The 27,973-nt window shown below is 46.8% G+C and overlaps 1 protein-coding gene across 1 annotated transcript in view; it reads left to right on the top strand.

The window, feature by feature from the left end:
• The window catches only part of LOC142290519 (uridylate-specific endoribonuclease D-like), a 122,587-nt gene extending 95,015 nt beyond the window's left edge, over positions 1–27,572 (top strand). The window contains 4 exon segments of the mRNA XM_075334478.1: positions 12,343–12,411; positions 12,414–12,448; positions 26,845–26,987; positions 27,461–27,572. Coding sequence (XP_075190593.1) covers positions 12,343–12,411; positions 12,414–12,448; positions 26,845–26,987; positions 27,461–27,572 — 359 coding nt within the window.
• The last annotated feature ends 401 nt before the right edge of the window (positions 27,573–27,973 follow it).

Raw genomic sequence — 27,973 nt, 5'->3', positions numbered from 1 at the left:
GACGCAGAAGGCAGATAATGGCGATCGTGAAGAAAATGTCCGGTTTTATAATGCAGGGACATGTGACATGCAGATCCTATCACACATGCCGTTGCTTCTCTGCCTCAAAGTCCACTTAGGTGTGTGTGTGTCTGTGATTGGCTGACATGCTGGCCAGCCCCACAAGACGCGCGCGCTTAGGGAAGGAAGACAAGAAAAAAAAAAAAAAAAATGGCGATCGCCATTATAGAAACAGCAGTGATCTGAAGGCGCTGTTCACGCACACTATACACTGAAATGTGATAATAGTTTGATTCACAGAGTGACTTACACTATTACAGCAGAAACCAAGCTAAGATTTAGCTGTTTTTTGGCTGCTAGAACCGTTCTCGAACGTTTCTAGAACTATCGAGCTTTTGCAAAAAGCTCGAGTTCTAGTTCGATCTAGAACATGCCCCAAAATCACTCGAGCCTAGAACTGGAGAACCACGAACCACGAACCGCGCTCAACTCTAGTTAAGATCTGTTGATTGACTTGGCCATTGCAGAATGTTCCACTTTTTTGCACTCATGAACTCCTGGGTAGCTTTGGCTGTATGCTTGGGTTCATTGTCCATCTGTACTATGAAGCGCCGTCCGATCAACTTTGCGGCATTTGGCTGAATCTGGGCTGAAAGTATATCCCGGTACACTTCAGAATTCATCCGGCTACTCTTGTCTGCTGTTACGTCATCAATAAACACAAGTGACCCAGTGCCATTGAAAGCCATGCATGCCCATGCCATCACGTTGCCTCCACCATGTTTTACAGAGGATGTGGTGTGCCTTGGATCATGTGCCGTTCCCTTTCTTCTCCAAACTTTTTTCTTCCCATCATTCTGGTACAGGTTGATCTTGGTCTCATCTGTCCATAGAATACTTTTCCAGAACTGAGCTGGCTTCATGAGGTGTTTTTCAGCAAATTTAACTCTGGCCTGTCTATTTTTGGAATTGATGAATGGTTTGCATCTAGATGTGAACCCTTTGTATTTACTTTCATGGAGTCTTCTCTTTACTGTTGACTTAGAGACAGATACACCTACTTCACTGAGAGTGTTCTGGACTTCAGTTGATGTTGTGAACAGGTTCTTCTTCACCAAAGAAAGTATGCGGCGATCATCTACCACTGTTGTCATCCGTGGACGCCCAGGCCTTTTTGAGTTCCCAAGCTCACCAGTCAATTCCTTTTTTCTCAGAATGTACCCGACTGTTGATTTTGCTACTCCAAGCATGTCTGCCATCTCTCTGATGGATTTTTTCTTTTTTTTTCAGCGTCAGGATGTTCAGCTTCACCTCAATTGAGAGTTCCTTAGACTGCATGTTGTCTGGTCACAGCAACAGCTTCCAAATGCAAAACCACACACCTGTAATCAACCCCAGACCTTTTAACTACTTCATTGATTACAGGATAACGAGGGAGACACCTTCAGAGTTAATTGCAGCCCTTAGAGTCCCTTGTCCAATTACTTTTGGTCCCTTGAAAAAGAGGAGGCTATGCATTACAGAGCTATGATTCCTAAACCCTTTCTCCGATTTGGATGTGAAAACTCTCATATTGCAGCTGGGAGTGTGCACTTTCAGCCCATATTATATATATAATTGTATTTCTGAACATGTTTTTGTAAACAGCTAAAATAACAAAACTTGTGTCACTGTCCAAATATTTCTGGACCTAACTGTATATAGTATGGGAGGAACAGAACCAGTTGATAGTGTGGCGCCCTTGACAAGCCAGGTCGTCACAGGTACTACACCGCACCCCACACTCCCGGTCAGGCACACCGAAGTCAGACAAAAACCCTTGTTGCCTCCCTCCAGGGGCTGATGTTCACACCAGGGGGTGGGCCAGGCGGTTGGTCCCGCCCACCGAGGAGTACACAGTCCTGGAGGCGGGAAAAGAGCTCAGTTTAGTTTGAGAGTGGAGTGAAGTTAGAAAAGTGGAGAGAGGTGAAGTAGCAAAAGAGCAGAGGAAAGTGGTCCGGGTGTGTGGCCCGGACGGAACAGCAAGGTTGGCAGACGGTGGTGACCGTCTGCAGGAGTGGCCTATTGGAGCTAGCCGTAAGGACCGTGGATGGGCGGTGGCCCGGCGATACCGGACTGGTACGCAAAGAGAAGCCAGCACCATCCGGCAGGGGCTTACGGATCCCGGCAAGGCTAGGAGTCGCCGTGAATTTGCCAAATCCGTTAGCGAAGGGAACCTCCTGGGTTTCTCAGCAGCCAAGTCCCGAAAGAAGGCAACAGTCCAACCGAGAGAGGGAAACACAGTCACCGCCAAGGCTACAGTTCCCAGGGCCAGAGCCTGCGGGCAAAAGGGGCTCCTTCAGCACCCATCTTAGCTGGGGAGTGGGTTACCGGTGGGAACCCATCGAAACCGTTATACTACACAGGTGCAGGGAAAGGCAGTCACCACCAACCTGCTGGGAGACACAACACCGCAGCCGCCCGTGGGACCCGTCCATCCAGCCGCTTGGTTCATCAGAGACTCTGTGTGCATCATTGGGCTGAGTGAGTACCACCATGCAGTGCGGCACAGCGCTGCCCCTGCGACCCTGCACCTCGCAAGGCCCCGTAACCCGCCTGCCAACCATCCCTACCCCATCAGCGGGCCCCGGGACAACCAAACCCCCTACCCACGGAGGGGAGAAAACAACATCCTGGCTGCTCCCTGTCATCGCTCCCGGGATCCCCGTCCAGAGCAGCGGTGGTGTTACCAACCTCACCACAACCGTGGGTGGCGTCACGGACAATAAATCCCCAAAACCATCCCCCCCCTTTCACTCACGGGCGAGGAACGCCGCTCGAGTCCCCGGGATCTGGCCCACCGCTCGAGCCACCGCCGAGCAGCCGCAGCAGCCGGAGCCGAGCAGTGGGAGAGCGCAGCGTCCCTTCCTCCGCCCGCGACAACTTGGCGTCACGAACAGGATCTTACCGCTCTGCCGTTTGGTAGAGGTGCGCCTTGTTACCGCCAGAGGTGTCCGGCCGAAAAACTTGCGAAGCCACCATCTTTGGCGCGAAGGATTCCCGCTCGAGCTTCTCCTCGAGCAGTGGAGGCGCGAAGGCCCAAGCCCCGCCCCTGTAGAGGAGGAGCCGGAAAGAAACTAAGGGGGACTGATGGCGTCTGGCCGCATGTAGCTCGCGGTTATACGAGCAGGGACGCCGGGACCCAGCGATCTGCTGAGCCCTGCAAAGGATGTCTGCCTCACCCAGCTATGCGGAGGCCACCGAGCCGGTGCCCGGAACAGCGGCCTGGCTGAGGGCCCAAACGGCAGGGGTCTGCCGACACTACCGGAGTCAGATATGTAGGCTGATGGAGCAGTGGACCGCGGAGGTGGAGGAGGTAGCTGCAGTCGCTCGGGTGTATGGAATGGAGGCCATGATGGAGGAGCTGGTGAGTGACCCATGCCCCTGTGTCCCCGAGGGACCGGCCATTGCGGCTGAGGGACCCGGTCTACCCCTGGCCCTCATGCCACCTCCGTCCTCCTTGCCCGTGCGCCTCGCTGCGCCTGGCCCGTCGGGCGTACACCCCTTCGTAGCAGTGGCCGAGAGAGTGGTGGGCCTGGAGACTGCGGCAGCTGGCGCCAACCCGCCTGGTGCAGGAACGGACGATAGTGACTCCGGGCCTGATACTGAGCCCGTTTCGGAAGAAGACAAAGGAGTCGTCGCCCTGCATGACATGGAGGCCACTTACATCCCCCGGAGCGGAAATAATGGGTACCGGGCGGCCCTTCCTCGCCGCGCTTGCTATGCGCTGGAGGGGCTGGTGCCCGTGTTCTTCCACCCAGAGCCAGGTGGGGAAGACGAAAGTGCACCCTGAGGTCAGCGGAGTCCCGCTGCAGTTGTCCCCGTTGGGACCACCAGTAACCGTTTAAAGTTTTGAAAGTTTTACAAATGATAAGAAAATGATTACCGAGAAGTTCACCTGATTCAGCTGTGATCGAAACCGGTCGTTGCCGACACCGTTGTCCCCGTGGGGACTGTTTTACAAGTTTTGCATAAGGGACTCCTTACGGACAAGCCCGAGAACTTGCAGGGCAACCACGAACTTATGGCTTGTAAATAAAAATATGTTTTAATGGCTTTACCGTAACCGCCTCCGGAGAGGCAGATTGGAGGAAGGGCCCACAGTGGAGCAGGCTGGGGCCCAGCCACCACCGGAACCGGTGGCAATCCTCTGGGGGTTTCAGGGGTTCCCCATGGACGTGGGTCCCCTGAAAAGGACAGAACCCGCGCAGGCAACTTGTGCTGGACTGGGGTCAAGGGGTGCTGCCCGTTTGCTTAGGGGCAGCATCAGGGCCAGGTTGCTTGGGTGGGAGAGAGCGGAAGCCGTTAACGTTAGTAACATTTAAGTAAGAGTACCTCCCGATGTGGGAAGATGTTATTCTATTTGTAATCTGTTTACCGTTTATTTTTCCAGTTGGTGAAAATAAAACCGGTGATGGACGGGCAGCCCGCAGACGGTCTGCATTTTACTAAGGGGGAATGTGGCGCCTTGGACAAGCCAGGTTGTCACAGGTACTACACCGCACCCAACACTCCCGGTCAGGCACACCGAAGTCAGACAAAAACCCTTGTTGCCTCACTCCAGGGGCTGATGTTCACACCAGGGGGTGGGCCAGGCGGTTGGTCCTGCCCACCGAGGAGTACACAGTCCTGGAGGCGGGAAAAGAGCTCAGTTTAGTTTGAGAGTGGAGTGAAGGAAGAAAAGTGGAGAGAGGTGAAGTAGCAAAAGAGCAGAGGAAAGTGGTCCGGGTGTGTGGCCCGGACGGAGCAGCAAGGTTGGCAGACGGTGGTGACCGTCTGCAGGAGTGGCCTATTGGAGCTAGCCGTAAGGACCGTGGACGGGCGGTGGCCCGACGGTACCGGACCGGTATGCAAAGAGAAGTCAGCACCATCCGGCAGGGGCTTACGGACCCCGGCAAGGCTAGGAGTCGCCGTGAATTTGCCAAATCCGTTAGCGAAGGGAACCCCCTGGGTTTCCCAGCAGCCAAGTCCCGAAAGAAGGCAACAGTCCAACCGAGAGAGGGAAACACAGTCACCGCCAAGGCTACAGTTCCCAGGGCCAGAGCCTGCAGGCAAAAGGAGCTCCTTCAGCACCCATCTTAGCTGGGGAGCGGGTTACTGGTGGGAACCCATCGAAACCATTATACTACACAGGTGCAGGGAAAGGCAGTCACCACCAACCTGCCGGTAGACACAACACCGCAGCCGCCCATGGGACCCGTCCATCCAGCCGTTTGGTTCATCAGAGACTCTGTGTGCATCATTGGGCTGAGTGAGTACCACCGTGCCGTGTAGCACAGCGCTGCCCCTGCTACCCTGCACCTCGCCAGGCCCCGTAACCCACCTGCCAACCATCCCTACCCCATCACCGGGCCCCGGGACAACCAAACCCCCTACCCACAGAGGGGAGAAAACAACATCCTGGCTGCTCCCTGTCATCGCTCCCGGGATCCCCGTCCAGAGCAGCGGTGGTGTTACCAACCTCACCACAACCGTGGGTGGCGTCACGGACAATAAATCCCCAAAACCATCCCCTCCTATCACTCACGGGCGAGGAACGCCGCTCGAGTCCCCGGGATCCGGCGCACCGCTCGAGCCACCACCGAGCAGCCGCAGCAGCAGCCGGACCCGAGCAGTGGGAGAGCGCAGCGTCCCTTCCTCCGCCCGCGACAATAGCACCAGGGAAAAGATCCCAGATTCAACATGAGAACAGTGTGGAGCTGTTAAAAAGGTCAACAAACTTCTGCAATGTATCAAGATAAGCATTGAATCTAGATCAAGAGAGGTCATTATTTCTCTATAAATAAGAAATAACGTTTGGAACTCCATTCTATGTCTGAACTGGGTTCAAAAACCTAAAAAACATCACTATGGGGAGATAAGGTATGCACACCAGTGACTATGTAAGGGGAATACATGGAATAGCAGAAACTGCTGTGTGAATGACATGAAAAATTCAATAGCTATATGTAAGAATGAAATGTGAAAAATGGAACCTGCATTACTGCCATGAATATATGAATAAAGAGAAATTTAGCTACTGAATTGATCAATGCAATAGAGCCCCAAACGAAAAACAACTACTATTATACTGCTATTCCATGTATTCCCCTTACATAGTCACTGGTGTGCATACCTTATCTCCCCATAGTGATGTTTTTTAGGTTTTTGCACCCAGTTCAGACATAGAATGGAGTTCCAAACGTTATTTCTTATTTGTTAGTTGTTTTTCGTTTGGGGAACCCTCCCCACACACACCTATTGCCAATCCACATCGTATATATAGCCTGGGTCTCAGCTTCCCATACACGGTAAGTTTTTTAACTGCATGAGAGGACACACACAAGCTAGGGACCCCAACGTAGAGAAATACTTTGGCGTAGTGTTGGGGCTCTATTGCATTGATCAATTCAGTAGCTAAATTTCTCTTTATTCATATATTCATGGCAGTAATGCAGGTTCCATTTTTCACATTTCATTCTTACATATAGCTATTGAATTTTTCATGTCAGTATTCACACAGCAGTTTCTGCTATTCCATGTATTCCCCTTACATAGTCACTGGTGTGCATACCTTATCTCCCCATAGTGATGTTTTTTAGGTTTTTGCACCCAGTTCAGACATAGAATGGAGTTCCAAACGTTATTTCTTATTTGTTAGTTGTTTTTCGTTTGGGAACCCTCCCCACACACACCTATTGCCAATCCACATCGTATATATAGCCTGGGTCTCAGCTTCCCATACACGGTAAGTTTTTTAACTGCATGAGAGGACACACACAAGCTAGGGACCCCAATGTAGAGAAATACTTTGGCGTAGTGTTGGGGCTCTATTGCATTGATCAATTCAGTAGCTAAATTTCTCTTTATTCATATATTCATGGCAGTAATGCAGGTTCCATTTTTCACATTTCATTCTTACATATAGCTATTGAATTTTTCATGTCAGTATTCACACAGCAGTTTCTGCTATTCCATGTATTCCCCTTACATAGTCACTGGTGTGCATACCTTATCTCCCCATAGTGATGTTTTTTAGGTTTTTGCACCCAGTTCAGACATAGAATGGAGTTCCAAACGTTATTTCTTATTTGTTAGTTGTTTTTCATTTGGGAACCCTCCCCACACACACCTATTGCCAATCCACATCGTATATATAGCCTGGGTCTCAGCTTCCCATACACGGTAAGTTTTTTAACTGCATGAGAGGACACACACAAGCTAGGGACCCCAACGTAGAGAAATACTTTGGCGTAGTGTTGGGGCTCTATTGCATTGATCAATTCAGTAGCTAAATTTCTCTTTATTCATATATTCATGGCAGTAATGCAGGTTCCATTTTTCACATTTCATTCTTACATATAGCTATTGAATTTTTCATGTCAGTATTCACACAGCAGTTTCTGCTATTCCATGTATTCCCCTTACATAGTCACTGGTGTGCATACCTTATCTCCCCATAATTATTTCTCTATAATCTGCCCTGGTCAGACCCCACCTGAAATTCTGTGTACAGTTCTGGGGGCGTAAATTCAAGAAAGACATCGATATGGTGAAGCAAGTCCAGAGAAGAGCAACCAAGATGGTAGAAGGTCTGCAAACCATGTCATATGAAGACCGGCTAAAAGAACTAGGAATGTTTAGTTTGCAAAAGAGAAGGCTGAGAGGAGACTTAATAGCGGTCTACAAATATCTGAAAGGTAGGCACAGTGCAGAGGGAACCACCCTATTCTCATTAGCACAAGGAATTACAAGAAGTAATGGGATGAAACTAAAAGGAAGGAGATTCAGATTAGACATTAGGAAAAACTTTTGTTTGGGCCATCCATAAATTTTGGCCCAGTTGTCCAGGAAAAATGTAATAGTAGGTTGGCAACCCAGACTATAATGTCTTTATTCTCTTTTGCTTCCCCTCCTGCCCAGGAGATGTGGTACGATCAGACCATGGCCCTGTAGTGTCAGACTCGGCCATTACACAGTACATAGCAGGGATACATACTGTATATAAGATTATCTCAACACAGGAACATTTTTTTAAACACATCTCTCTGTAGTTATGTCCACAGATCCACAGTTGAAGTGGAAAAATCTGTCCACAGAGCAACTGTTAAGCGGGCTTTACACACTACAACATCGCTACAGCGATCTCGTTGGGGTCACGGATTTTGTGACGCACCAGTGTGACACCTATGAGCGATTTTGCATCGTCGCAAAAACGTGCAAAATCGCTCATCGGTGACATGGGGGTCCATTCTCAAATATCGTTACTGCAGCAGTAACGAAGTTGCTCCTCGTTCCTGCGGCAGCACACATCGCTCCATGTGACACCGCAGGAACGAGGAAGCTCTCCTTACCTGCCTCCCGGCCACAATGAGGAAGGAAGAAATGGGCGGAATGTTCGTCCCGCTCATCTCCGCCCCTCCGCTTCTTATGGGCGGCGGGTCAGTGACGCTGCTGTGACGTCGCTGTGACGCTGATCGAACCGCCCCCTTAGAAAGGAGGCGTTTCGCCGGTCACAGCGACGTCGCAGGGAAGGTAAGTAGTGTGATGGGTCTGGCCGATGTTGTGCGACACGGGCAGAGATCTCCCCATGTCGCACAACCGATGGGGGCGGGTACGCACGCTGGCGATATCGGTACTGATATCGCAGTGTGTAAAGCGGCCTTAAGTTGCAAATCTGGCCTCTATGGAAGAGTGGCAAGAAAAAAGACATTTCTAATAGCAAGCTGTTAAAGTTCCGTTTACAGTTTGTAAATAGTCATGTAGGGGACACGGCTAATATGTGGAAGAAGGTGCTCTGGTCAAATCAGACTAAAATAGAACTTTTGGAGCTAAATGTAAAACTCTGTATGTTGCAGAAAACTAACACTGCACATCACCCTGAAAACACCATCCCCACTGTCACACATGGTGGTGACCGCATCATGCTGTGGAGAGGAAGCTGGTCACTTGATGCGAAGATGGATGAAGCTAAATACAGGGCAATCCTGGAACAAAAGCTTGACACTGGGGTGTCGGTTCACATTTCGGTATGACAACAACCCTAATCATACTGCCAAAGCTATAATGGATTGGTTTATTCCAAAGCAAATTCATGTGTGTGATTGGCCAAGTCACAGTCCAGACCTAAATTCCATGGAGAATATTTGGTAAAACTTAAAAATTGCTGTTCACAGATGCCTCTATCCAATCGCAGAGCTATTTTGCAAAGAATGGGCAAACCTTTCAGCCTATAGATGTGCAATGCTGGTAGAAACGTACCCCAAAAGACTTGCAGCAGTAATTGCAGAGAAAGGTGGTCCTACAAAGTATTGACTCAGGGGAACTGAATACTGTACAAATGCATGTGACAATTTTCAGATTTATGTTTTTAAAACATTAAAAAAACATGTATCATTTCTAGAGCTGAGTGTAAAAGTCCGGATCCACGCGGTTTCAGCGCTATATCTGTGCCGCACCCAGGCGCGGGATTCCAGGTGCACAATCCGGATTCGGCAATTAATAAAAATGAACAAAATCAGAAATAAATTAGCGTTTCATACTTACCGAGACCCTGTGTCATGGCGGCACACTGCTTCCGGTCACTTCCTGTACTGTCCATCGCATACACATAGCTTTCCGTGTTTTCCCCGCCCACCGGCCGTCCTCTCATCTGTGATTGGTTCATGGCTGACGCGCCCCCAGCCTGTGACAGCTCTGCTGTGCAGTCATCGCTTATCGCAGCTCAGTAATAGGCTGTACTCAGAGCGGGCAGTCGTGCTCTATGGCTGCTCGCTCTGACATGTAGCAGAGCTGGATGTGTCTTCGCTGGATCTCGTGTGGATTACGCCGGAGCTGGAGGGCTGTGTTGGGGTAATAAAGTGGTGAAGGAGGAGGCTGCGTTTGTACTTTATTCCAAATAAAGGATTTCTCTGTGTCTTGTTTATTTACTGTAATTTACAGGTTTGTGATGCGGGTATCTCACAGACACCCATGCGATCACAAACCTAGGGTTTAGTAGCAGTCGTGCACTGTTATTAACCCCTGCTATTACCTTTATTGCCACCTCACCAGGGCAATCAAGATGAGCCGATATCGCACCGGAATTGTCACATCTAATAGATGCGGCAATACCGGGCAGCTGCGGGCTGAGAATATACCAGCTCCTAGCCGGCGTTATCATGGCTGGGGATGAAAATTGGGGGGAACCGCACGTCGTTTTTTTAAAATTTATTTAAATAAAAAGAAAACCAAAAAAAACGTATGCAGTTTATTTTAGGCAGCAGTCACACTTGCGAGGGACTCCCACAAGTCTGACATCGCAGCACAGACGCACACACATCTGATAGGAGCGTGCATGTGTTTCTAGGTACATGCACACTCATGTTCAGAAAGTGGCAGGCTGTGACGGGTGATGTCATGTCAGACCCGCACGAGTCTGACATATCATCACCCGCACACTTCTGAGGGTTCTTGTACACTTGCGTACCGCTTCCGATGCGACAGCATAGGGAGCGATATTCAAATGACCCTGTGCTGCGGGTGTCAGCCAAGGGTCATGCGACTGTGATGCGATCTTGCAATCGCATCACAAGAGCAGAGAAGATAGAGGGAGCACTTACTCCCCATCTCCTCCGTTGTCTATCTCCGCGTGCACCGGTGCGATTCCCTCGCATGACACACGGCTCACGCTGGCAGTACAGCAGAGCCGAGTGTCATGCGAGTGTCCCTCCCTGCTACTGAGGTCAGTGAGAGCGGACCTTTGCTGCAGGGGGCGAGCTGGCACTGAGGAGAGGAGGGGCTGGAGCTGCGGAGGAGAGAATGTCACAGCCCAGCCTGTCACAGTCACTGCTCAGTCAGTGTCTACACTCAGAGCTGGCAGCCGTGCTCTACGTGGCTGCTAGCTGTGACATGTAGCAGAGCCAGATGTGTCGCCGTAGGACGTGTGGATTACGCTGGAGGGTGTTGGGGTAATAAAGTGGTGAACAAGGACGCGTTTGTACTTTATTCTAAATAAATTATTTTTGCTCTGTGTGTTTATTTACATTCATTTACAGGTTTGTGATGCGAGTTTCTCACAGACGCCCGTGCGATCACAAACCTATTACCCTGACTGGCACCGCATCATGCCTCCGAGAAGAGCCGGTAATGTACTGGGATTGCCACATCTAATAGATGCGGCAATACCGGGTGGCTGCGGGCTGAAATACCAGCCCCCAGCCGGCATTACCATTACCATAGCTGGGGATAAAAATTAGGGGGGACTGCACGTCGGGTTTTTTAATTATTTATTTAAATATAAAAAAAAAGCCGGAGTCACACTTGCGACGGATACACTGCTTTTTCCGCCCACCGGCCGTCCTGCCGCCTGTGATTGGTTGCAGTCAGCTGACATGCTGCCACTCAGGGTGGGGGCGTGTCTAACTGCAACCAATGACACGTGCCGGTGGGCGGGCAAAACAATGATTATTGAATTGTCGGCTCCGGAAGAGAAAAACGTGACCCGGAAGAAGTGTGCCGCCATGTCAGTGAGTACACCGCGCGCGCTCCTATCCCCCATCCCCTCCACAAACATTTTTAATCTCCGGATTCTGGTCCCCATCGACTTATATGGGCACCGGATTCCGGAGCAGATCGGACTTATTTTTAAGTCTGTCAGTGATCCGCCGGCCCCGGTTTTTTGGGCGTTCGATCAACTCTAATCATTTCCTTTACACTTCACAAATACTTTCTATTTTGTGTTGGTATATCATATAAAATACATTTACATTTGTGGATCCTGTAACATGAAAAAATATGAAAATGTTCACGGTGTTTGAATACTTTTTCAAGTCATTTTATGGATATGCGGCCAGTGTCGGACTAGCTACCGGAGGAACCACCAGTAATACCAGGCCTGGCTGCGGTTACCTGCATTGAACTCCGGAGCTCTAACCTGAGCTCTGGAGTGAAGCCTGGACTGAACTCAGGGTTTTCAGGACTGAACCGCGAGCACCGACTGATTCGGCCCGGCCTGTCCGCAGCTGTGACATGAACTGAACTGCAATCGCCGGGGAATCAGTCGGTGCTCGCGGTTCAGTCCTGAAAACCCTGAGTTCAGTCCAGGCTTCACTCCAGAGCTCAGGTGAGAGCTCCGGAGTTCAATCCAGGTAACCGCAGCCAGGCCTGGTATTACTGGTGGTTCCTCCGGTAGCCAGTCCGATTCTGTATGCGGCTGTTACGGTAAGTTAGGGTCATTAGACCTGGGACCAGTCCTTTCATTGCAATCAGTACTTGGACCGGGAAAAACGGATGTGTGACACAGGCCAAAGAGACATGTTAGTAATTGATGCTCTCTATACACAGGTGAGATCCACAGTGGGAAGATTTCTGGATTCCACAGCTGGATTCAGTTCTACCTGCAAGAAAAAGCTGGACGGTCAACTATCTGAGTTACAGTGTAGATGGTCCAGTAAGTATCTTTCCTCATATTATTTGTGTACTTTCCTTCAATATCTCTTTCTGCACAGACGTAGCTCTGTCGCTGCTCACATGATACTTAGATTCGGTGTATATACTATAAATGCTTTTATTGCAGCCATTCATGAGTAGTGTTCTTTTGCCATACCTTCGAGTAACGTGCCTGCAGAACTTCTTTTCGACTTTATTGAAAAGTTTAGCTGAAACACAGAGACATCTAACAAAGCGATGTGTACCACAGAGAAAACTTAAAGGGGTTTTCCACTTTTAGAAAAGTGAACTCCAAACATTTCCTGCACTGTACAATATATCACAAAATTGAGTACACCCCTCATAATTTTATAAATTTGTTATTATATATTTTCATGAAACAACACTAAAGATTTGACACTTTGATACAATGTAAAGTAGCCAGTGTACAGCTGTATAACAGTAATTAATGTCTAAACCACTGGCAACAAAATGGTATTAATAAAAATGTGTCACCCTGAATAAAAAAAAACACATCACACAGCTCCATCGCCTGACAAAATAAAAACGTTACCGGTCTTGAAAAATGGCGACACAACCCCCTAAATTCTTTTTTGCAACTACTAAAATAATAAAAAAAACTGGACGTTTGGTATCACCATAATTGTACTGATGAAGAAAATTTTATTGCAAGGTAATTTTTTACCACAAAATGTACAACATAAAAACAATTACCCAAAAAAAAGTCAGAATTGTGTTTCTTTCACAGTTTATCCCCATTGTAATTATTTTTCCCCGTTTTCCAGTCAGTAATTCTTATTGCAGGTACACTTCAATTGTGACAGACAGAATCCACCCAAAAAACCCCCAGAAAATCACATTGTATGATTTTTAAATAATTAATTTGCATATTAGTGCATTAAATAAATATTTGATCACTTACCAACCAACAAGAATTATGGCTCTCATAGACCTGTTTTTTTTTTCTTTAAGAAGCCCTCCTACTCTGCACTCATTACCTGCATTAATTGCAACTGTTTGAACTCATTACCTGTATAAAAGACACCTGTCCACACACTCAGTCAATCACACTCCAACCTCTCCACCATGGCAAATGCGAAATAACTGTGTAAGGACACCATGGACAAAATTGTAGACTTGCACAAAGGTTGGAATGGGCTACAGAACATTAGGCAAGCAGCTTGGTAAGAAGGCAACAACTGTTGGAGCAATTATTAAAAAATGGATGAAACACAAGATAACTGTTTATCTTACTCGCTCTGGGGTTCCATGCATGATCTCGCCTTGTGGGCTAAGGATGATTGTGAAAAAGGTTAGGAATCAGCCCAGAACTAAATAGGAGGACCTGGTCAATGACCTGAAGAGAGCTGGGACCACAGTCTCAAAGATTACCGTTAGTAACACACTATGCTGTCATGGATTAAAATCCTACAGTGCACGAAAGGTCCCCTGCGTACGCCCATTTGAAGCTTGCCAATGGCCATCTGGATGGGAGAAGGTCATGTGGTCAGATGAGACTGTCATGAAAATATAATAAGCAGCTCCCACGTGGACGATATGAGGGCCGTGAGGATTCCACAATTCTGGAAGAGGGAAAACCCCCTCCCTTACATGATGTCAGCAGAGGTAAGGGCTGCAGGTGGGACAGAGGTTAATATAAGCCAATGTCTCCTTACCCTCTGTGTCACTGCCTTCTATTTTGGATTAAGTATATAAAATTTAATAGCTTCTTTTCTCGATCTATACAGTGGAACCTTGGTGAATGAGAACAATCCGTTCTGGGACTGTGCTTGTAAACCAAGTTACTCGTCTAGCAAAGCAAGATTTCCGATAGGAAATCATTGGAATGCAGACAATTTGTTCCACAACTTGTTCAATGTCCCATTCCACACACGCACAAACACACACAAACACACATGCACACACACATATTATGCTTACCTTACCTTCCGTGCCATCGCCAGCCTCCTGGTTCTTGCAGTTTGCAGGTACAGGATGTGTATCGGGTAACCATCACGACCGATGCCAGAACTTCCGCTGCCAGAGTACTGACGTCAAAGGCAGGAGCCGCTTGCCTCTGATTGGTCAGCACGCTGCCTTTGAGTAGTGGCTGACAGCGGAAGTTCCTTCATCGTCACGATGGTTACCCGATACACATCCTGTAGCAGCGAACTACAAGAACCGGGAGGTCGGCGAGGGAACGGAAGGTAAGGTGAGCATAATATGTGTGTGTGCGTGCGTGTTTGTGTGTGTTTGTGTGTGTTTGTGCGGACTGCAAGAGCGGGTTACAGCGCAGTGGAAGTACGGAACCGGAAGTGTGTGTGGTGAGTATTTGCTCGTACGGCACAGCTTGCTCATAAACTGAGTTACAAATTTACAGCAAGCTTTGCTCGTAAAGCAAAATACTCGCTAATTGGGTTACTTGTTAACCGAGGTTCCACTATATATCCGACCCCGAACCCGAAGCCTTCTACTTTCTGAAATGGGTCCCCAGCTACCCCTAAAGTTGGGTGGTGGCAGAGTAATTATTCTTGCATAATATTATTGGTCTGCTATCATTAAGAGTACCGAGGTATATATATATTCCATTAGCGGGAATCGGTGATATATACATTTACCCTTGCTGTGAGACCTCCAATATTTGGTATTATTAGCTCAGCAGCCTCATTTACTTATTGTCTGTCAGTTGCGAAATTGACCTGACAATAAGGGGGCGCAAGATAGTAGTCGTGTTCTTGAGAAATCTGTGAACAGCGGGTGGGATTCTGGTGTGACCCCCCCGGCTGTTCATGACAGAGACCAAAATAGAACTTTTTGGTATCAACTCCACCCGCTGTGTTTGGAGGAAGAAGGATGAGCACAACCCCAGAACATTGTCATTTGAAGAAGGGAGCCGCAATTGCTCCCGAAACGTCGGATCTAGCCCAGAAGCCATTCACTAAATATCTTCGGTGAGGATGTAACTGTCTGACTCATCCAGGATCTTAATCCTATCTAACGGTGGACGCCTAGGAGAGTCTGTGAACCTGTGCCTCAGGAAGATCATCACTTCCGGAGCTTACCTTTATGCTCAATCACACGAAGCAGAGCTATAGCCTGCAGACGACCTCAGGTGAACTACTGTTCTCAAGCGCTGGGACCACACACAGTGCAGAGACTCCAGTGATTCCCTGCAGCAAGTAAAGCCCTCCAGACGGTGATCGTTGATCAGGTAACCTACACTGGGCACCTGGCACGGGTGCTCGGTGTATCGCCGTACCCCTGCCACACTCTGTGGCCTCAGCTGGCCTACACATTGTGAGTGCGGGGAGATCTTACACACCAGAGTGGGCATAATCTCCACATATTAGTACCTAACTACACTGAGTGCAGAATTATTAGGCAAATGAGTATTTTGATCACATGATAACATTTATACATGTTATGAGGTGCGGCAGAGTCTATGGTGACCCCAGGGAAAGGAGAATATAGCACAGTTTGTTGTAACAAGCTGCACCCAGTGAAGAGAATGATTGTTCCCTATTGGGCAGTCAAGTAGAGATAATTCCCACAGCATTACACGGTGTGCAGAATTATTAGGCAAATGAGTATTTTGATCACATGATAATTTTTATATATGTTGTCCTACGCCAAGCTGTATAGGCTTGAGAGCCAACTACGAATTAAGTAAATCAGGTGATGTGCATCTCTGTAATAAGGTGGGGGATGGTGTAATGACATCAACACCCTATATAAGGGGTGCTTAATTATTATGCAACTTCCTTTCCTTTGGCAAAATGGATCAGAAGAGTGATTTGATGGGCTCTGAAAAGTCCAAAATTGTGAGATGTCTTGCAGAGGGATGCAGCAGTCTTGAAACTGCCAAACTTTTGAAGCGTGATCACCGAACAATCAAGCGTTTCATGGCAAATAGCCAGCAGGGTCGCAAGAAGCGTGTTGGGCAAAAAAGACGCAAAATAACTGGCCATAAATTGAGGAAAATCAAGCGTGAAGCTGACAAGATGCCATTTGCCACCAGTTTGGCCATATTTCAGAGCTGCAACGTTACTGTAAGATATACAGGGAGGGAAAACAGTACACCTCTCGGAACAGTGTCTGGGAGGCTGTGGTGGCTGCTGCACGCAATGTTGATCGTAAACAGATCAAGCAACTGACAGAATCTATGGATGGTAGGCTGTTGAATGCCATCATAAAGAAAGGTGGCTATATTGGTCACTATTTTTTGGGGGTTTTGTTTTTGCATGTGAGAAATTCAGAAATGTTTATTTCTAAATTTTGTGCAGTTATATTCATTTACCTGGCAAGTGAGATGGGAATATATTTTTTTTTTATTAAGTTGCCTAATAATTCTGCACAGTAATAGTTACCTGCACAAACAGATATCATCCTAAAGATAACCAAATCTAAAAAAAACAGTCCAACTTCCAAAAATATTAAGCTTTGATATTTATGAGTCTTTTGGGTTGATTGAGAACATAGTTGTTGATCAATAATAAAAAAAAAATCCTCCAAAATACAACTTGCCTAATAATTCTACACACAGTGTATTTGGATGCGTGGAGCAGACATAGAGTGGGGACAATCATTGAAGGTTGGAAACAACCATAATACCTGGGCAATAGCTATCTAGCAGTGACTATTTTATACCCCTACGGAAATTCCTAGAGGACATTCAACCCTTTTTTAAAAATTGGACTATAGGTGGTAGCCACCAAATCAGATATTGCAGCTAATATACCTAGAGTATAGCTCATACAGGTTACTGTGTATAGTTATTATTTTAAATTATTGTTTTGAAATTCTATATGTCAAAGTAATATATTTTTATACATTTTACAGGAAAATAAATAAAAAACTCTTTTCTGTCTAATAATTATAACCTCAGTTTAGCGCAGATATATATATATATATATATATATATATATATTTACTATATGTTTTAACCATACTATTGGGCAAAGTGAGGGTATTTGCCATAATCTAGCTGCAACTGTAGTTGTTTTGGGTTAATTGCGCTGGTATCTATCTTTATAAAAAAAATGTAAATGCTCTTGAATGTGCTTTTTGTTCAGTCATGGAGTCTTGCGTGGTGAGCGTGTATGCAGGCCATTGAGGATGAGTGCATTACTTATTGTTTTCTTTGAAAAATTGTGCCTGGTATTTCCAGGTTTTTCTCTAGCTCTCCACAGATCGTTCTTGACTCTCGGACAACCCTTCTGATAATTGTTTTTAACCCTCTGTCTGAAATATTGGAATACCTGGTCGTGGCCAGGTTATGGTGCAATGATTTATATTGAAATCAACCCCGTTTTCCAATGTAAATAACAAAATTTAATTTCATATATATATTTATATTTGGAAACACTGCATGCATATATGACTGAACTAATAAAATAGCAAAATATTTATCCCATGTGGTGAACTTCACTCTAGCACTACTGAGCTTCTGTGCTTCTTAAATTCCAAGAAAGCAATTGAGCAATTGTACTCCAAGAATTTATGGCACAGGCGCATGCCACTTACTAGAGACTAGAGATGAGTGAACCGGTCGCGGTTCGGCTCGAGTTCGGTTCGTCGACGAAGATTCCGTTCGAGTTCGGTTCGGCGAACGTTCAACGAACCACTCGAACCGCATAGGAAACAATGGCAGGCAATCACAAACACATCAAAACACCTAGAAAACACCCTCAAAGGTGTCCAAAAGGTGACAAACAACTCACAACACAACACAAACACATGGGAAAGTGAGAAGGACATATACTCATGCGATAACAAAGGAGCTGGACAAGGAAAAAGAGGAGGAGACACAGATATGAGTATATGCAAGGGAACGTCGATGCCATTACTGTGCAACTTGAGCCCTGCTCATTTTAGGCTTCCAATCTGGATAAATTGCCTGAGCTCACCACGTACGCCTTGGGGATCTTATTGTGTCCCGCAGCCAGCGTTTTCTCGGAACGTGTCCTCAGTGCTGCTGGGGGTGTGCTGACAGCTAAGCACACGCATCTGTCCACTGACAATGTGGACAGACTAACGTTCACCAAGATGAACAAATCATGGCTCTCAGAGGACTTTTCTTCCCCTGGCTCAGCCAGGGGAGGCGAAAGGCACGCGTATTTTTGAGAGTGCTTCATGCAAAGGATCTTTTTCATCTTGAAAATGGGGTCAACTGATGCCAGTCAAGTGGGGTGTGTGTGGCCCAATTAGTGGAAATGAGGGAGACTGTGGTTGGAGTCCCCTCGCTTTTGAAAAAAGAACCAAGATGAACAAGTCATGGCTCTCAGAGGACTTTTCTTCCCCTGGGTCATCCAGGGGAGGTGAAAGGCACGCGTATTTTTGAGAGTGCTTCATGCAAAGGATCTTTTTCATCTTGAAAATGGGGGTCAACTGATGCCAGTAAAGTGGGGTGTGTGTGGCCCAATTAGCGGAAACGAGGGAGACTGTGGTTGGAGTCCCCTCGCTTTTGAAAAAAGAACCAAGATGAACAAGTCATGGCTCTCAGAGGACTTCTCTTCCTCTGGGTCATCCAGGGGAGGTGAAAGGCATGCGTATTTTTGAGAGTGCTTCATGCAAAGCATCTTTTTCATCTTGAAAATGGGGGTCAACTGTTGCCAGTCAAGTGGGGTGTGTGTGGCCCAATTAGTGGAAACGAGGGAGACTGTGGTTGGAGTCCCCTCGCTTTTGAAAAAAGAACCAAGATGAACAAGTCATGGCTCTCAGAGGACTTTTCTTCCCCTGGCTCAGCCAGGGGAGGTGAAAGGCACGCGTATTTTTGAGAGTGCTTCATGCAAAGGATCTTTTTCATCTTGAAAATGGGGTCAACTGATGCCAGTCAAGTGGGGTGTGTGTGGCCCAATTAGTGTAAACGAGGGAGACTGTGGTTGGAGTCCCCTTGCTGTGTTTTACATGCTTTTAGAAGGGCATGACATGGCTTAGAGCTTGACTTTCAGCATCTGGAAACTGTTGGCTACCAAAATGCTTCCTTTCCAACCTTTTTAACTGAGGATTTTCGAGACCTTATGCCCATCGCAGTGCCCCAAGAGCCGATGCCCAGGCGCCACTCCTTCTCCAACAAAGGCATGCACGCGCTACACCAGCATGTCGCACTAAACATCACCGCTTCTTTGAGATACTGTGTGACAGGGTGCATTTCACCACAGATACTTGGCCCAGTAAGCATGGACAGGGGCGTTACATGTTGCTGACTGGGCAGTGGGTTACTATGGGGAGAGATGGAGAAGGGTCTGCTGTACAAGTCTTGCTGTCCCCACGAGTTGTATCAATCCTTCCTCTGTATGTAGAAGTTAATACACTGCTCCTGCCTCCTCAACCTCGTGTTGGTCCTTCACCTCGGCCCAAACCCTGTGTGGTCAGGGCACCCTTCCTTGTAACTGCGCACAAGGAAAACCACACACCTCCTTACTATGCTGGCAGCAGAGCTCAATGCCATCATGCGGTCAAATGTTTACTTTGAAATGTATGGGAAATGTGAGTCATACCGCTGAGAAGTTGTGGACGGTTAGCTCTGGAGACCAAGTTTCATCAACGGTTGTCTCCACTCAACCAGCAGCCAGGGAAGGCCGGGTGTGACAATGATGCAAACATGGGTGCGGCCCTTCGCCGTGACAATGTGACACACGTGCCTTGTGTGGCTCACGTGTTGAATCTAATTCTCCAGCAATTTTTAAAACACCATCCCGGCCTACATGGCCTTGTGCAGCAGGTACGCTCGCTATGTGCTCACTTCCATCGTTCGCACACAGCAGCTCAACAACTTTCGTCGCTCCAGAAGTCTTTAGGTCTGGTGGTTAAACGCCTGAAATGCGATGTGCCGACACGCAGGAATTTGAATCTGCACATGTTGCAGCATTTGTGGCAGCACCGCCGAAACCTGCTGCAATACGTTATGACATATAGCCTGGCCTAACTTGATCCAGAGGTGGTGCAGATCACGCTGCTGGAGTGGTGTCAGATCAAGGACCTATGCACCCTTCTACACAGTTTACAAATGTCGACGAAGATGTTTAGCACTGGCAATGCCATTCTCAGCGTGACAATTCTGGTCATCTACATGATGGAGCACACTGTAAGCATTATTCGGAGTCAGGTGTTGGGACAAGAGGAAGGGGAGGAGGTACAGGAGGAGTCATACGCGGAAGGGATAACAAAATCTACAAGGTCCAGATGGTCAGCGGCACCTAGGCGGCAGTCATGGTGGGGGAGAGGGATTAACAAGGGCGCATAGTATCAGCAAAAAGTGTTGAGGAAGGTGCAGGAGCCCATGAAGAATTGGAGGACGAACTGGCGATGGGCATGGAAGACTCAGCAGATGAGTGAGAGCTTGCTCACATTTCGGTTGTGCCAGGTTGGGGGGAGATGGCAGAGGAAGGAGGCACAATTCTCACCTCTCTGCCACCAACACACCAAGGACTTGGTCCTCCTTGATGCACAAGACACATGAGCGCCTTCTTGCTGCACTACCTACAACATAACCCTCGGATTGTACGAATTCGAAGTAATGCTAACTACTGGGTTGCCACACTGTTAGATCCCCGGTACAAGACAAAATTTGGCGAAATAATTCCTGCCATAGAAAGGGATGCACGTATACAGGAGTATCTGCAGAAGGTGGTACGCAATCTTAGATCTGCTTTTCCACTAAACACCAGTGCTGCAAAGAGTGAATCTCAACGCTTTGTCATGGATAGGAGGAAATGGTCTTTTACTTGTCCACATCTGAGGGACCGAGGGCTGGCTGCTGTGCTGAGATGGCATTGAGTACGGTGTCTCTGCAGAGTTGCACTTTTGGTCATATACAAAATGAGTTGAAAAAGAACAGATGCTGGTGGAAAGGGGAACAGGTGTGTTGGAAAGGGGAAAAAAGTTTTTGTCCGTGGGTTTGGTGGTTAAGCAAAAGTAACATTTGCTGAAGAAACACCATCTGTTACGGTGGGACTGGCAGATTTGGATAAGGTGGTATATACTATGTTACCGCTATATAACAAAAATTAATAAGAAAAGAAAGAGAAAGGTATATATCCCCATCAGCAGTCAGTGTCCACCGTGCTCCCAGATGGAAAAGGAGAGGTTGGCAACTGGAAGGTTAGGTGGAGGATACAGAGCTGTGTGGCTATGAAACTAATAGTAGCCTGAACCGAGTTAGACGCCACTCGGATCTGGAGACTGGGAGCCCTGTTAGCGTTACAGGGTCCACACGCCCACCCAGCCCAGGAACTCCCTGTTAACATCACAGGGGCCATTGAGTACGCTGACCGTGTGCATTGGGGCCACACCTGTGGACAGCAGGCGCATCAGCAGCAGCAGGCCTGTTAATGCCACTGGGCTGCACAAGCAGGACTGGTAGGACAGGAGCTGGTCTTAACCGTTCTGCGTTACCAACTGTGGTGGCGGCCTGCATCGACGCCCTATCCCTGACTACCTCTGGCCTAAAACGCAATGGGTTCAACACATGGAGGTGTGCTCTTTCGGAGCATAATAGAAGACTGCGCACCTCCTTGTTGGCTCCAGCCCGTTTTATAACCTGGGTCCGCCCAAAACCAGGGTGGACCACAATGCACCTCCTGGAGACAAAAGCACAGTGACACGTCATGAGTGGCATAACTAGCGTCCTATTTGGAACCGCAACTTCAATAATGACCTCATGGCTGCCACGACACAAACACCTCACCAGTCATCGTCTGACCATCAATAATGAGGTGACAAGTCATAGGGGCGGGCCTCTGCAAGCCATTTGGGAGTAGCCTGGCCACATCGTCAGGACACCTGATGCCCTGTGGTCTATATGGGCCCCCCACATCAGGGGCAGGGCCAAAGAGTTAATTACCGGACCTAGTCTCTGATGCAGTAAGTGCCTGAGCATGCTCAGTAGCATGAAATACAGTCTCTGAAAAAAGACTATCAGCTTTAGCATGGTGTCTAGGCACAAAACAGGACTTAGACCCGGCACGGAGTGCAAGTACCTGTGCAAAGAGGCTTTTCGCACTAAGTGTGGGAGCATGCGCTGTATCCCGAAATGAAGACTTAGCCTCAGGAATGGCACAGTCAGGCTGAGCATACTCACTAGGCGAAACACTGTAGTTAGGCTGCGGCTGGGGTAAATCGGCACACGCATGCGCACTAGCTGCCTCTCCACACTTAGACGTGGAGGAGAAATTGTTCTTCAGGTGTGGACTTGGAGATGCTGTCTATGAACAGAAGGAAAAGCTAAAGGTGTGTGTTACAGCAAGGAGCCACCGCGGAAACACTTCGTTCAATTGTGAGGGGAGTAATTTTGGAGTTTGGTGAGGAGTACCGTAATGCCAGTGAGCAGCATCCTGTGCCACAGACCAATATTCTTACGGTGCTGTCTATACTGCTTACCGTGAGAGGAGCGTAAAGTCTGTATTTCTGGCAACTGGACATCACAGTACCCGGGTACGGTAGGCTGTGCCCAGACAATAATGCGGGCATGCAACACTTTGTTTTATTAGCAAAACACATATCTGTTCTGGGTAGGCCGACTATTTATAGACAATAAGACTTGCTGACTCTGCACTGTCAAATTGTCACGTACAGTTTAAATCATAGAGGGACAGCGACACATGTTTGCATTGACTGTTGATTTTCAAGATTTCCATGACTGTGTTGCAGAGCTGTGTGGTTTGCATTCACACTGTTATCATCTGCCTTATCTGTGAGGCTTCAGCTAACAAGGGTATTCAGGGGGGGTAATGTGTTTTGTCTATGTTTAGGTAGATAACGGGGAAGCTCTTGTGATGCGCCACTGGTAAGTCGTGTTCGCACACACACACACACACACACACACACACACACGCACAAACACACAATTACTGCTACGCAGAGGGATTAGCAGGTAGTAGGCAACAGAATAGATTGTTCAATTATTTAAATTGTATGCATGGTTCTTATTGTTTGTTTTGGTAAAGTTAAACAATCATTTATCAACCCAACTGACTAGATTCCTTTTCCTGTTGCCTGGTTTTGCTGCATACTTGGGAGCCCATCCTGTACACGACTTAAAATGAAGCATAAGTCGCAATGTGAATTTCACTGTGCTACAATGCGGCCTAGCGTGCCTGTGCAACCACCGCCTGCCCCATCAAGTGCATCTGCGTGCTCTTCATCCTCTGTGACTGTGGGGACAGCAGTCTCACATGGTTTTTCACACTGAACTTCCACCCCTTTACACGCAATAGGGAGTGTGATTGCAGGTCATCACTTGTTTTGGAAGTGGAAACAGAAGGTATTGTTGAGCTGTCAGACATCGAGAAAACCAACATTGGATGCAGGCTACATTATATCCACACCTGCACCTTCGTCACAGATTGGCTGGAATACCTGCAGTTAATAATTGCATTCCAGAAATGGAAAGGAGTGTAGAATGAACATGCGTTGTACGTTGCTTGGCAGCAAAGGAACACTAACTTAGTATTACAGACAATTTTAGGAAGGCAGAAAAAGTCAGCTCTTTGGGCAAATTAAATAGTGTGGCAAAAGTGAACAGGTGGGTACAGTGGCCGTGTTCTGTGGGTACCAGGACAGTAAAGGAAGCCTCACTTTCTATCCCTCCGAATGATCAAATGCAGCAAGGAATTCCCTGAGTTTGCTATAAAATTAGCGTAGCAAAATGTGCATGAGGGTGTCATGCAGAGGTGCTGCAAATAGCTTTTCACCAGTGGGACACTAATGGAAGTCCAACAGCCACTTTTAGGATGCCACTAAGTTTACTCAGTGTTTGCTAGTATAATGGCTTAGTAACAATGAGTCTGAGTGTGCAAGGCAGAGGTGCTGGAAATAGATTTGCAATAGTGGGACACTAATGGAAGTCCAACAGCCACTTTTTGTATGCCACTAAATGGCAGCATTTTTTGCTATTATTATAGCTTATTAAAAACAGAGCAGGAGGGTGTCATGCAGAGGTGCTAGAAATAGCTTGGCACCAGTGGGGCACTAATGGAAGTCCAACAGCCACTTCTTGTATGCCACTAAATGGCAGCATTTTTTGCTATTATTATAGCTTATTAAAAACAGAGCAGGAGGGTGTCATGCAGAGGTGCTAGAAATAGCTTGGCACCAGTGGGGCACTAATGGAAGTCCAACAGCCACTTCTTGTATGCCACTAAATGGCAGCATTTTTTGCTATTATTATAGCTTATTAAAAACAGAGCAGGAGGGTGTCATGCAGAGGTGCTAGAAATAGCTTTGCACCAGTGGGACAATAATGAAGTCCAACAGCCACTTTTAGGATGCCACTAAGTTTCCTCAGTGTTTGCTAGTATAATGGCTTAGTAACAATGAGTTTGAGTGTGCAATGCAGAGGTGCTGCACATAGGTTTGCACCAGTGGGACACTAATGGAAGTCCAACAGCCACTTTTAGGATGCCACTAAGTTTACTCAGTGTTTGCTTTTATAATGGCTTAGTAACAATGAGTTTGAGTGTGCAAAGGGCAGGAGGATACAGTGGCAGGGTTGTGGGTCTGGGTAGAGGAAAGGAAGCCTCCCTTTCTATCCCTCCTAATGGGGAAATGCAGCGAGGAAATCCCTGACCTTAGCTACACAGACGCTGTCATCTTGTGTAGCTGTTAAAATCTGTTTTCACGGACCTGACTGTCACCTATGGCTCTGACCCTGCCGGTATTAGCCCTTACAAGGACTAATAGAAACTTCTATCCCTATTCTGTATAGCGCTGTGTATAGAGCGTACACAGCAGTATCGGAGACAGGAGCTACGCCAGCGGTGACTGACACCAAGACGCAGAAGGCAGATAAGGGCGTGCTGGAGGAAAATGTCCGTTTTTATAATGCATGGACATGTGACATGGAGATCCTATCACACATGCCGTTGCTTCTCTGGCTAAAAGTCCACTTAGCTGTGTGTGTGTCTGGGATTGGCTGACATGCTGGCCCGCCCCACTACACGCGCGCGCTTAGGGAAGGAAGACAAGGAAAAAAAAAAAAATGGCGATCGCCATTATCCAAACAGCAGTGATCTGAATGCGCTGTTCCCGCACACTATACACTGAAATGTCATAATAGTGTGAGTCACAGAGTGACTTACACTATTACAGCGGAAAGCCAGCTAGTAATTAGCTTGTCTTTTTGCTGCTAGAACCGTTCTCGAACGTATCTAGAACTATCGAGCTTTAGCAAAAAGCTCGAGTTCTAGTTCGATCTAGAACAGCCCCCAAAATCACTCGAGCCGCGAACTGGAGAACCTCGAACCGCGAACCGCGCTCAACTCTACTAGAGACACTGAATTCTTCAAGTGGCATGAGCTTCCTAATGGATTTGTTACCTTCTATTTCAGCAAGCCTGGCGTAGCACGATTGTGTGCTACGCCGTTCTCGATTAATCTGCCCTTTAGCCTGTATTTTATCTCTTCTTTTAGCTTGACAAAGGTCTGATATGACCAAAACATTGCCATATATTGTTACTATATAGCTTAATATTTTTAAGGATGGAATAACAGCTAAGCATTTTCTGAAAAAAAAAACCTCTAGTGCCTCAGATTCTTGGAATCCCATAGGGTGAACATTGAAATGAAAAAATAAAAACAAAAACAAATTTGGTGATTTAAGGACTTTTATATAACTTTGGTACCCCATAATCATAGGGACCCATAGAACAAAGTTACCAGGACATTTTTGCTGAAACGTGAATGGTGTATAATAATAATAAAATAATATTTATTCATTTACATAGCGCTATTAATTCCACAGCGCTTTACATACGTTTGCAACACTGTCCCCAGTGGGGCTCACAATCTAGAGTCCCTAACTGTATGTCTTTGGAGTGTGGGAGGAAACCCACGCAAACACAGGGAGAACATACAAACTCCTTGTAGATGTTGTCTTTGGTGGGATTTGAACCGAGGACCCCAGCACTGCAAGACTGCAGTGCTAACCACTGAGCCACTGTGCCGCCATGTAAAATCAAAATCCAAAAAGTAATGGTGGAATTGCGGTATATTCTGTTTCTCAATTTTCTACCGTTATTCGGTATGTTATATGGTAAAATGAATGATGGCATTCAAAACTACAACTCATCCTATTAACTCTAGAACGCGCAACAATAGAAATCAACCATAGAAAACAAGTAACCTAGCAGGCCTGCGAGGCCCCATGTATGCATTCTAGGGTTAAAACCCAGCCTTTATACAGCTTTGTCGACAGAAAAATAAAAAATGTTATGAGATTTAGAAGGTGAGAGGAAAAAAATAGTCACATCTCCAAAGGGTTAAGGTCCCATTTGTCACTATAAAAATAAAACAGTACGAGCCAATTTACCAGTATTTGTGTAAAGTGAATGAGAGTACCTGGTCATTTAGACCCCAAATACTTCTAGCATATTTTCATGTTTCTTTTTTACATTTTCAGTGGACCGGTTATCCTGATGTGTTGGGACTCCAGTTCAAGTGGACTACATACCTGAAAACCTTGGGGTCAATGTTTATAGGAACTAGCCCAGAGTTTGACTTTGCGGTGTTTACTCTGTGTTATGTTACAAAACCAGATAGTCTGTAAGAATGTAGGAGCCAAGGCATAAAAGCTTTTATGATAGCATTGTGGGGTAAAAAAGTCAAAACTTAGGAGCAACTTGTAGTTGCATCTAGATTTTACAACCTTTGGTGCTTTCATGCCAGTTTCTCCCAGGTGCGGCAAAATGGGTAAAGTTGGGATGGTTCGGTGACACAACGGAATGGGGGGGTGGGATGCCACAGCATACAACAGATATCTCACTCCAGTACCTAATTGCATTATGATTTCTGGCGTAGGACACAGAGGTGCGTGCTACTCGTCAGATGCTCCAGATTCATGAAGAGGCATGCAGCTCTTTATGAATCAGGAGTGTCTGACTCCACCACACCCCCTTTATCAAGACCAGTGAGAATCGCCAGTATTGATGAATGTGGCTCCTCATGTCCATTTATCTGACTATTATAGATCCTTCTTACACTGCTGTAGTCACTGAATATTGTTTTTTTATTTTTAGGTGCTCCGTCAGGATGGGTGGACAGACTTTAGTGATACAAACGTACACATGGGCCAACTCAACATATGGCAATGGCAAGAGATATGTGGCATCTTCTTACCCAGTCGTTTAGAAAATACTTACCCTGATGTGGAAATAAAATATTTTCTCTGCAAATATTATGTCCACTGCTTGTTTTCAATGTTACTGTTAGGATGATTTCAGATGCTGCTCAGATATTTTGGTGAAATATATCAGAGGGCACCTAACCAGGTATTTCTCTTTACAACTGCAGAATGCTCCCTAATTATAGTGGGTATCATAGGAACCTCAGTAGATGACCATACTGTTTCTGAATAGAATTCACTATACCGAGACCGATATTACCGCCATACAGTGACCGCATATGGATGGATACTAGTCCTGCAGAATATATTAATAGATTACAGTACGGTAATTTTAGACGACTTACAGGTGACGCCATTCCTGATTGAGTCATTCTCTTTTCCTTCTGGCCCAGAATGGCATGACAAC

The sequence above is a fragment of the Anomaloglossus baeobatrachus genome, chromosome 2 (genome assembly GCF_048569485.1).
Source record: "Anomaloglossus baeobatrachus isolate aAnoBae1 chromosome 2, aAnoBae1.hap1, whole genome shotgun sequence".
Taxonomy (NCBI): Eukaryota; Metazoa; Chordata; class Amphibia; order Anura; family Aromobatidae; genus Anomaloglossus; species Anomaloglossus baeobatrachus.
The sequence above is the reverse complement of the archived record's forward strand: the minus strand, read 5'-3'. Positions and strand labels throughout refer to the sequence as shown.